This window comes from Rhyacophila brunnea, unplaced genomic scaffold (assembly GCF_057557595.1).
Source record: "Rhyacophila brunnea isolate RB1 unplaced genomic scaffold, BYU_Rbru_1.0 scaffold_13, whole genome shotgun sequence".
NCBI lineage: Eukaryota > Metazoa > Arthropoda > Insecta > Trichoptera > Rhyacophilidae > Rhyacophila > Rhyacophila brunnea.
In genome coordinates, this window is record NW_028232785.1 from 19,036,547 (window position 1) to 19,048,909 (window position 12,363).

At 34.4% G+C, this 12,363-nt stretch overlaps 2 protein-coding genes across 2 annotated transcripts; one reads left to right on the forward strand and one right to left on the reverse strand.

Moving 5' to 3' along the window:
• Window positions 1–4,901: 4,901 nt before the first annotated feature.
• On the forward strand, window positions 4,902–5,709 carry LOC147076795 (uncharacterized). The gene has a single exon (XM_085940923.1). It carries the CDS (start codon window positions 4,902–4,904, stop codon window positions 5,610–5,612), a length of 711 nt encoding a protein of 236 aa, XP_085797049.1. The 3' UTR covers window positions 5,613–5,709.
• Window positions 5,710–9,420: 3,711 nt separating this feature from the next.
• On the reverse strand, window positions 9,421–12,137 carry LOC147076796 (uncharacterized). Its single transcript, XM_085940467.1, has 2 exons — window positions 12,042–12,137; window positions 9,421–11,717 (listed from the first exon to the last, which is right to left on the reverse strand). Exon 2 carries the CDS (start codon window positions 11,692–11,694, stop codon window positions 9,973–9,975), a length of 1,722 nt encoding a protein of 573 aa, XP_085796593.1. The 5' UTR covers window positions 11,695–11,717; window positions 12,042–12,137; the 3' UTR covers window positions 9,421–9,972.
• Between the last annotated feature and the right edge of the window lie 226 nt (window positions 12,138–12,363).

Genomic DNA, 12,363 nt, shown 5'->3' on the forward strand with positions numbered 1-12,363 from the left:
TATTAGTTCAAAACAACAAAAAAATACTTAATTATTTTATTTAATGGGCAAATAAAATTTCTAGATACGATTTTTAATTTTTAAACATCACTTGGAAGAGAAGCAACAAAATCATGATAAAATTCACGATGTTTAGCATTTCAGAGAGAAAGCAAATCCTTCTTTTTAATTGTCGTTATTTTTGGCCGCTCTTGATATGCTTTGGATGAATCAAGACCATCCATCGGTAACGGTTTACCTATTTTCCATTGACGAACATTCAATTTACTACATTCTTCATGATAACTTGTTTTAAAAAAATAATGTATGGATAGTCTCTGTCTACTTTTATAACTTTAATCTTCTGCCACAAAATTTTTTCTCCATTTTCATCCGTGTTGTAATTTTTACCGATTTCATCTGCTCGTTTTTTCTTGTTGTGAAAATTATTTGTTGTCATGGGTTTAACAATGTATGGTTGTCCTGTTTTATAACTTGTTTGTACAATGGTAATCATTTGGCCGGGCACAAATATTGGTCCACTTTTTAGAGCCCTAGTCTTCTGCTGCTCAATTGTAGAATGGACAATATCGCCTTCATTTTGGGTATGCTCGATGACCAAAAACTTATGAGAGATCGTTTTATTTTTTTGTGAATTCCTGATGGCATATAAATACATTGCAGCAATGTATTTATTTTTATTCTACCCGGCACAATTGTCTCTGTAAAAAATAAAATGCTCAATGTGATGATATTTTTCACATGCAATGTAATCGAGTACACAGCTACCAATTTCATTGGATCTTCATGCAGCTTGACTCTCATCCCACATGTATCAGTTTGCAATATTTTCAGTGATATTATAGACTGTAAGATTGTACATTGCCGACTTTCGTTTATAATAGAAAGTTGACACATTTCCGCAAGGAAGCGGTAAAACAGCCTGCAAATCATATACAGCTACATTAATGACGCTGTTTTGGCCATTAGTTCGGGACTCTGCTACGTCTTTGGTCTTTTCATCCCTTGCCTCTTTTTTTCCAGGTTGATGTGTCTCATACTTTTATTGAAGTTGTTCTTTTTCTTCTGGTGAACAATTATTGTATGGGTCGCATTCAACCCACAAATCTTTTTTAGGCTTAAAGAAGCCAATATTAAATTCGTCATTAAATATGGATGTGTATAATAGTGTTCTTTTCTAAATGGCATATTGCTGTCAGCTTGTTGTTTTTTGTATAACCGATACATTTCAGCAATTTTTAATTTACCATCTAAATACAATCTAGATGTCTGTGCACGCAAATAATGTTACTCGATCACTGGAAAGACTTAATGTGAGTTCTTATATCATTTTTTAAATCATCTTCAATTTTTTTGTGATTGCCATGGTGACCTCTTTGTTCTGGAATTGGCGTTCCGAAAAGAAGATCCCTTGTTTTCCACACAGTGGAGCAGTACCTTTCACTCACCCCAAATGTGTTGATAAAGTATTTTTTGCATACTTCTTGTATTTTACTTCCATTTAATTGAAGTTGATAACAAACATTGTTGCCTCTGCTGCTTCCAGTTTTTTTGTTTGAATACTTTGGAACAATAATATCCATACAACTAGTGAGAAAATTACGATGTATCTCAAGATCTTACTGTAGTAACAGAGTTACAACAGTATTTTTTTGAAAAATATTGTTTTAGTTTTTTAGAAAGCTTCTTGTAAAATACTGTCGTAACTTAGTTACAACACTATTTTATTATCGATTTAACAGTTTTCGGAAAGTAATGTACTGTATTAAATGCTTTCTCTCTGACAATATTTAAGTTTGAGATATGACAATATTTTATTAAAATAGCAAAAAAAAATACGAATCCAACCACATCCATAACTCGAAAACGCCGATTTCAGACTTACGACAGTATCTTACTGGGGTTGCGTTATGTTTTTGGTCATGTCCGTTCATAGATCATAAGGGCCTCCACAGCGTGGAGATTTATACTAACAGGTTCCAATCCTGGATGTGGCAAATAAACATGGTATTATTGTTTTTCAATATGTGTTTGGAGTCAGAGTATGACCCTAATAGGTTGGCAAGTGGATGATATCCATTTTTCGTAAAAACAAAAATGTCTTAATAAGGTTGGTTAGATCAGACTTTTTGAATATAAATTTCCCCTTACTCCGTCGATTATAGATTTTTAAGGATATTAAGGCAGTTGTAAAGTCATTTTGGTATCTGTATTTGTACCCACGATGGCCGCGCGTCTTAAGCGTATGCCTATAGCGTCGTAGGTCACAGGTTCGAATCACCTGGGTCTGGTAAGTACTAAGTACACTATTGTTTTTAAATTTTTGTATGAGTCAGAGTATGGATCTATTAGATTGAACAAGTAGCTGACGTCAATTTCTCGTAAAAAAATATCTGTGAATACAAACCTCTACTCTGTGGAGGTCCATATGATCTTATTAGAATCGTACATGGTCGGAAAGATACCTATTTACTTATATAATATAGTATATTCTTCTTTTAGTGCTGTCTTCTATAGAAGGTACACTCGACTAACCTGCAGTAGGTACACGTTTCTATCATGGGCCAATCGTATCAAATCTCTAGCCCTTTTGACATTGAGCCACTTAAGGAGGTTACGTTGAAAAGATAATCTTGTTTTACTCACTATTCTGTTGTCCTCAACCTTTCAACTTGTACTTTCAAAATTACCGTTATCCTAGCACTTATATCGACGAGGAGTCTCGAGGCCATAGAGGTGTTAAATTAAAAGAGGGGCAAAGAATCGGCTTTCTCATACAGCTGAATGAAGCAGGCCAACAATAGCCGATAACTTACGAAAAATAGCGACGCGATAAAAAAAATTCAGGGCATCACAGAGGATTTACTTTGGTCATTATAACGTACCCATATAATATAATGTTAACGTTCAAATTTTGCCACAAATTGATTACCAGCCCGCCCCACCATACTTTTTCGCCATACTAGCTGGCTTCACCATACTTTCATATAACCTGCCGTCTCTAGCTCGAGGCCATGCTTTCTTTTAATTTGCATTAGTGGTATGCTCGTTGAGTGTTTTTTTCTTCTTCTAAGAGTCCAGATTTGAACCAATAGCTGTGAACTGCGGATTCTGGATTCGAAACTACTTGAATTTATAATAGCGAATCATGCAAATATTCGTTTTTTGTAGAGGTTCATATCCAAAGTTGTGGAGTGCTTGCTGCGTTTATTTTCCACGTGTTGATGGCATATTCCTCGCGTAAACATAAAAAGACAACGTCACATATCGCAATGTTCTTTGACTATGTCCGATCTTATATGATCATATAGGCCTCCACAGAGTGGAAGTTTGTATTTACAGATCTAAGTTTTTACGAGAAATGGATGCCAGCCACTTGCTCATGATTCATGATGGGCAGCCACAGGTCCATAGGCACTCTGACTCATACACAAATTGAAAAACAATATGCGAATTTTCCAGACCTAGGATTCGAACCTAGGACCCTCGACGATATAGGCCGACGCTTAATCCGCATTTATGTTAAACTGATTACAGCATGCTGCAATAAACATACCCAACTTTAAGGTGGAAACAGATATCCAGCGAAACGACTCCACACGCGACTTCAATGATGGTTCATTGCGTCCATTAAAGTGTGAAGATTTCGTAGCTGGTTGTTCGTATCCTCAATGGACGTCGTCGGATGAGGTAATTAAATTTTAATTTAATATTTATTTTTTCATCATCATGGGCACGACAACCCGGTGTGTGCCCTGGCCTCCTCCAACAGCTCCCTCCACCTGTCCCTATCTAGTGTGGTCGCTTTCCAATTTGGTACCCCCAGAATACGCCAGTCACTGGCAGCTCCATCCAACCAGCGAATCTTTGGCCTCCCTCTTCTTCTACGTCCTATTGGATTGCTGGACATCACTCTCTTTGCCGGTTCATTGTCATTCATACGGTGCACATGACCTAGCCATCGCAGTGTCCCTATCTTGATTGATTGAACTGCGCTGCAATCTTCGTACAGCCCGTAGAGCTCAGCATTATATCTTCTCCTCCAATTGGTGCCATCCCTGATCGGTCCATATATACGGCAGAGAATTTTTCTTTCAAAGATGTTCAGGGCTCGTTCATTTCGCAGAGTTAATGTCCAGGTTTGAGCACTGGCTTTACAAGTGTCTTGTAAAGAGTGCTTTTAGTTCGGCGAGATAGTATACGGGACTTAAAATGTCTTAACAGGCCAAAGTAGCATTTATTCGCAGACATGATTCTCTTGTTGATTTCTTCTGTAATATCATTATGTCGAGTTACAAGAGATCCAAGGTATATTATACTGTCGACCGTATCAAACTTGTTAATTTTTTTTATTCAACGAATAATTCACAAGATTTAAGAATGTAACATTCCAATTATTAAACATACATTATTTATGTAAGAATAACATTTCTCATTTACTCATGTTTCATAGTAAAAATATATTTTTATTTACCATTTTACAGGGAATATTTAAAAGAGAAGTGAGTTCCACCAATCCAGAATTGCCGCTACACTTCGGTGAACCTAATTTCGACATCGTCGTTGATGAGGTGAAATGTCAACAACACAATTTATCAAATGACTCAAGTTTTGAACGTGGCGGAATAGATGTCCACATTCACCGCGTCAAAAATGAGCCGACAACCGACAGACAAGAAGCACGTCTCATACTGGAAAGAAGCATATTTTACGAAAGAAACTTTATTTGTAATATATGTTTTGAACTATTCTGTGACAGAAACAATTTACAACAGCATAAAAAGTTAGTACACGTCATGTCGACATCTAGTAAGGATATAAATAAAATATCAGAGAAAATGTTTATTTGTAATGATTGCAGTTATAAAACAGTAAATCCTTCTCATATGAGGACTCACCAAATGGTTCATAGTGCCCAGAAACCGTTTGCATGTGATGTTTGCAATTATAAGTGCACGGCTTATGGTTCATTAAAAAGACATAAAGTGACAAGGCACAGTAGTGAAAAACCTTTCCAGTGCAATGACTGCGACGCAAAATTTAAGCGTTCTTGTCATTTGAAAAGACACATAATCACACACAGCGGAATAAAACCATTCAAATGTGATGAATGTAATTTTGAATCTATAGAATCAAGCAAGTTAAAAAGTCACAAAAGAATCCACAGCGGAGAAAAAATATTCGGTTGTAAAATTTGCGATTTTAAATGCACGTTTTCGAATAACTTGGCTCAACATTATTTAAAACATACCTTGGAAAGACCGTTCAAATGCGATTTATGTGACCAGACATTCAAACGTTCGACCCACCTAAAGCGCCACAAGACGATTCATGATGGTCAAAAACCCTTCGAATGCGACGTATGTGATTATAATTGTACGACGTTTAGTAACCTGAAGAGGCATAAGGTAATCCATAGTGACAAGAAACCTTTTGAATGTGATGCGTGTAATTACACCAGCACGAGTTTTAGCTTGTTGAAGAGGCATCAAATGGTGCACAGTGATGATAAACCTTTTACGTGTGATTCGTGTGATTATAAATGTAAACGGTCTGATGACTTGAAGAGGCACCATCGAATTATTCACGACCGTGAGAAATCTGTGATATAAATAATTAATGAAACTAATACAGAAAAAATAGAAAATAAAGAATTTAAGAATGGTAAAGATAACCTCTAAAATGCATACAGTTATATTTAAGTAAAACCCAAACAATCTGATTCTTCTTCGACCATATCCGCACCTTTTTTGGAGCACAAGGACACCGTACAACTTTGTATTACTCGCGTCTTCTTACGTCTTTCCAGGTCCTGCTATCATCTTACACCTCTGTGGTACATACTATAGACAATATTTTCCAACCTTCCACGATACTTCTTTTTTATTATTGGAGAAAATTTCGGCCCCTTGAGTCAAAGAAACCTATCTTAATTTTTAACAATGTCGAGTTACGTATGGTACTGGACATTAAATGACATGTTATGTTAAGTGACAAAGAAACTTATCAAAAAATTCAATGGATAAAAGATAAGTCAAAACATATCTCCTGCAAACGCTTTCTTGTTAATGTTTGTGTAATGTAAATTTACTTGTGTTTGGGGTCTCCTGTAAAGTAGAGAAAAATGAAATACGTTTCTTTGACTCTTAGGGGCCGATTTGTGATAAGTATGTGTTTATTTCACTTAGCTGGTCGCCTCACTACACTGTCCCTGACCCAAGCCTGGGCCTCGCCTTATGGGGGTCATGCCTTTTAGCATTGAGATCAAATTCATATATAAACAAAGCACTTAACAATTGATTTTTAATTTTAAAATAAACCAGCGGTTACAGGGATGTCAAAAATAAACTTGAATGTAATTTTAAAAAATGTTGTAAAATGTGAATTTGTTAAAGGATTCCATCTTTTTATTACATATTATTTTATTGTCATATTTATTATTAAGTGTAGGAAATTTGTGATTAATTCAGTTTTAATATTTTTTAAATTTACTTCAAAAAAACATTGATTTTTATAAAAATATAAATGAGTATAACATGATATTTTAAAACAAGGAGGTTATGCGCTGTTTTAATTTTATTTTTAGTATTTTTATTTAAAAAGTGCACTTATTCCGCCTTCGGGGTAAGGGAACATATTATTTTTATTAACATTTGTATTTATTATGTTTTATGGCGCATTGGCCAATAGCTGTAATGCCGTAATACTCTTTTTATAAATAAATAAATAAATTAATTAATAATTTCTAACATAAAGATGGCTTTTTCTCCAATGCAATCAATACAACGCAAAATGCATACAATTTCGCTTTATTAAAATACTGAATTATGAAATGTAGCAATGCATATTATTATATCAGATAAAATGCAACTGTTTATTGCTAATGATGGGGCAAAAAAACAAAATTAAGTATGTATTTTTTTTCACAATATTAAATTTACTAACGCTGATAACCTAACTAACTAACTAACTAACTATTACCATTATAATAATATGTTTAAAAATAAGGTTTAATACCAGAATAAGCTAAATAAATTAGGAAATAATAACTCACAAATCGCCTCTGTGGCACATTTTGAAATAGAAACTTGAAACAAAAAACACAGCACATTCATTTATATAATATGTAGGTACATAAGTATATACTTTATACATACAAAATGATTTATTGAATATTAAAACCATTAAAAGAAATTCTCTTCTTCATGTTAAGGGATTGGGTTTAATCGATTAAATTACCTGCGTCTGTCATACACTGTCAACATTATCTATCCCTCTCTAAAACTGAACACGGCCAAGAGAGGTGCTGTTATAATATAAAAAACTTATTGTAACAATTATTAACTCCCTCGATACATAAATATGATATACTACCGTCGATACCGCCTTGTGTACAGAATAGCTTCGCAAGCGTGACAGCAGAAATAAATACCTATTGACTTATAATCGAATCCGAAATTCTATATAATTAAAATTACTATAAACATATTATTTTAAATGAAGTGAGTAGGTACCTATAATATAAGTATTAATATGAACCTGATGCCGATGTTTTAGTTTGCAAACAAGTTACTATATGATCAAGTAGGTATGACATCAAGCGGCTCGCGTCCATCCAATATTGTCCTCCACGTGAATTCAGCTAAGTATGAGTCCATATTTATCTGCTAGTTCCTCTTCTTTTCTTATTTCCAGATTTATTAAAACAATTTAACATTACTGAAAATTAAAATTTATTAAGGCTATACCACAGTTAAGGCATGGTCTAAAAAGATCTTGGCTAGGCGATGCGCGGATTGCAGGTCGTGGGTGCAAATGACGCATGCCGAACGAAATATAATTTGTCATATAAATCCAACATGCGTCCATTTAATGTTCTGTTTATTGTTCTATTAGTAACAATAATAATATATTCAATGACATGTTTTCTTTTTTAAGTAAATGGGTAACGTTTTTAGTCATCTTTACACGATTTAAGAATTAATACCCCCGTCGCCATCACGAAACAAATCGACGTTCGTTCTCCGAATGCCAGCGAGTCCTAAATTTCGTCGCGCATATAGTTGAAAATTATTTGCCGTTTCACTGATGAATCGTCTAATGGACAATATGGATTTATATCTGCTGAAATAAGTCATAAAATTTTTAAAATGAATTTTGTCGATGTGGCGAGCGAAGATCAAACCGATGCACGACCCACCACGAGTAGTCGAGAGAGCCGGATTCGTTATCAACCTTATCGAATTCCATACGAATTTGTTGAAGCCGCGAATTGAGAATTTCCAAGAGCTCGGCACCAATCATACTAACCTCATCTATGATAACGATATCGATGTTTTTGAAACCACTGCGAGATGAATTCAAAGATTCGATAGACAACCCGTGATCCATTCTGGCATTGCCTACTGAAGAAGAAGAATAATAAAGATGGCGGTGGTTCTGGACAACGAAATTCAAAGTCGAACGTACAGAGTTCTTGCATTGATAGCATAAGGCCCGTTTCAGACGAGACACCGGTGTCGCGCTCGTATATAATAAGGAGGCCTTTGTATTCAAATATAGGAGCCTTTGTATTATGTTTATGAACGCCCCAAAGCTAATGAGTCAACGCGTGTCAGGTGCACTTTTCCGTCAGCCTCTACACTTTCAAGCCGCCGATACACTTGTTTTTATTACCGCAGCCAGTTTTATGTTCTAATTTATAACGGATAAACAACCACCGGACAAATGAGAATACGAGCTAATAAAAATGTTGTAAAATAATCGGCGCGCGTAAGTAATCGAGGCGAGGTTTTTCTAGTTAAAGTTTTTGCGTTGGAAGCCATCATTAAAACATGTTCCATGTTAAAAGCTCTCGGTAATCACCTTAGGTGTAATTTGCAGCAAAAATTCGCGCCGAAATACTATGATTTTCATTATTTTATTATATAATTTCAAAAGTATGGCAACACTGCGTCTACTACCGTGATACACAGCACGTTGACAGTTCAATAATGCAAGTTTATAAAAACCTAAAATGGATATTAAAAGCAAACTAGAGGAAGACCAATTTAATACTGAAGATAAACCATTGAGTTCAATTTGGTTTGAAGTGCCAATAAATGATTCAAACGGCCCAGAAGCACATAATTATAATATCAAACAAGAATACTTAGACAACGCGTATACCAATTTTGATGTAAGTTTTACGATAGGTACCGTCAATTGGGGTGGATAGAGACACTTTTTCCCCTTGACGACTATGTATCTGCATACATGTTCCAAATTATACCAACATGAATAGCTTAAAACTTGTTTCTATAGTCCATCTACAAGTTTATGGACATATTGTACAAATATCCTTGAAGGTTATTAAAGAACAGTCAATTTTGATTGATGTCTCTATTTAACCTGAATTGGGGTGAATAGAGACTTGGAAGGTGAATAGAGACAAAATGTATAGGGAGGTAGGTAGATTTAGGTCAATTATAAACATGCATACATTTATGGTGTTTATTAAATCGAATTATAATTTTACAAGTGCAATTTTATAAAACATATTTATCAATATAAAAAAATAATCATTTCGTTTCCTTACATTTATTTTACATACATTTATGGAATTTATAAAATCAAAATATTTATTTTACAATTAGTCCAGTAGTTGTCTTTTTGAAAGATAATTATCAATCAATTATCAAAATATTATATATCTAGTTACATACAATTAATATAGTGATTTTATTAGGTAGATGAGTAGGTACCTAACTGTTAATTAAAAACATTAATACATCTACGGAGTTAAGGTATTAAATGAAAATATTAATTTTACATGTGCAGTAGGTATTTAAAAACATATTTATCAATGATTAAAAGCATTATTATAAAGCTAGCTATTAACATAAGTATTATAGGAAGATTTATTTTAAAATAGCTAATTATTCATGGCCTAAACAATTTGAACAAATAAAATCAAAGTACGTTACTCCTTCGTTACAAAAAGAGCAAAACCCAACCTTTGCATACCATGCACTTCACCCAATCAATGCCTCTGTATTTTTTTATTTTGCAAACGCAGCATTCATTTTGGTATAACAATACTTTAGAATTTGAAAGAGAAGTAGATGGCTGCTCTCTATTCATGGCTAGTTCTACCAAGTCTTTAAGATCAGCAGTTGGACTACTGTCGTTTATACATTTTCCGGCCGCATCAAAAATCATAACAACCTTATTGGGGTTCATGTTGTCATTCATCTCATTTAGGGTTAATTTAGACCTCTTTCCAGGGCCTTTACCCTTTGTTTTTACATTTTTTTTCAATTGTAAGGAAAGATTTGGTCTGTCTAAACTATTGATATTTTCATCATCTATTTCGATATTTTCTGTACACTTACCCGCTTCGACAGCTAATTTCTTCTTCTTTTTTGTAGTTTGATTAGCGTTATCAGGATAACGCATTTCCTTAAGAATGTGTATTACAGATTGATCCAAAGCTTTCATGTGCTCATTTTGGGGTTTTTCATAGCCTGGTAGCCGGAATAAAACCTCTCTACGATCAATTGGGGAAATACCCGTTTTATAAAATCCAGATATTATATTTTGTTTTGCATTTATTGAAATTGTTTCATACAGTTTTTTTAGCAAACGAGGAAATAGTCCTTTAGGGATGCTGGCTTCTTTTCTTCCGTCCGTTTTTTTCCACTCTTCCAACAGTCTTTTCCACGCTATTTTCAATGGTCTGAAAAAGGATACATCGAGCGGTTGCGTGATATGCGTGGAATTTGTTGGCAGAAAAACAAAGAAAATGTCGTAATCTTTGCACCATTTGATTAAATCAATTGAAAAGTGAGATGATAAATTATCCCCTATCATAATTTTTTTGCCAGTTTTACCTTTGAAGTATTCATAGGCTATTGTTTTAACCCAGTCTTCAAAAGTTATGCTGTCGAACCATCCACTTCGACTGCGATTATATTTCGCCCCCCTTGGGCCATTTGACGTCCATGTATCGTACAAGTGTGTCGATTTGTACACAATATAAGGAGGTAACAAATTTCCATCAGCAGAACCAGCGAACATTATGGAGGTTGATGATTTCGTGGAGTTCATGACTCTTTCAGGATATTTAACTCCCCTCTTCAAAATTATCTTTCTTCTCGAAGGATCGTCGGTCAAATTCGTCTCGTCGTAGTTGATAATGTTACATAATGGTACATCTTTTATAGCTATTTCTAAGTTATCGAAATAGCTATTGATATCTTCAGGCGTGATCTCAGCCCGTACATGTTTTATATTTTGGCAAATTCTTTGAGAAATTTTACCTTTATTTCTTTTCAAAAAACTGTATGAAAACTCCTTACCAGGCATATTGTCTTTAAATTTTTTCTCCGTAATACCTGCCCGATCTAAGTATCCTTTTACTAAAATACGCAGATCATAAAGATCTAATGGGTATCCCCATTCAGAACAAACATTTAATTGGCTTATAATGTATTCTTCAATTTCCTTAGATAAAACTGTTTGCCCTCCTTGATTTTTCATATTTTTCATCGTGTGTCTATTGAGTACGGAACGATGTATCCCATATTTTACCTCAGCCTCTCGATAGCTGAGATTATTCTCCAATATATCTTGTACAGCATTCTTCAAAACCTCTGGGTCGTGTTTGAGGTACCTTTTGGTGCTTCGGGGGTCCGGTTTATAAACACGTGGCATGTTTATATTATATAGTGGTCTTTCTAAATAAAGAAAAAAAAGAAACATTATACCAAACATAATCACTTTTCAAACCATTTAAATTTCAGTTTTCTGTATCATCACTGTCTCTATTCACCCGCAGGTTGTCTCTATTCACCCCTTATGGCGTCTCTATTCACCCCGTATGGCGTCTCTATTAACCCCCCTCTCGTCTCTATTCACCCCAAAATATGTGAAAATTTCATGTTCTTTAAAAAGTACCCAATAATGCCGAAATTCAATGAAATACTAAACAAAAGTATGTTTATAGTATAAATAACACATGCAGTAAGTGTAAATTATTATGGTAACATAGTTATACTTACGTTTTCTGGAATAATATCAAAGTTTTTGAGCAGTCGAAAAGTAATGATTCACGGACATCGAATTCTGATGCAATTGTTTCAATTATGACAGATCATAGAGTTGCTTTGGTGTTACCATCCGAAATACGAAATTACCAGTAGTCAAAAAAATATTCCCATAATCATGATAAATACGTAGGATACTTAATAAAGTTGTGTTGAAATTCATACCATGTTTTTGTCTCTTTCACCCCACAGTCTCTATTCACCCCAAATGACGGTACTTCTAGTTTATAAACTATATTTTACCATTCATTGATTACGTGTCCATTATTGTTAAGTA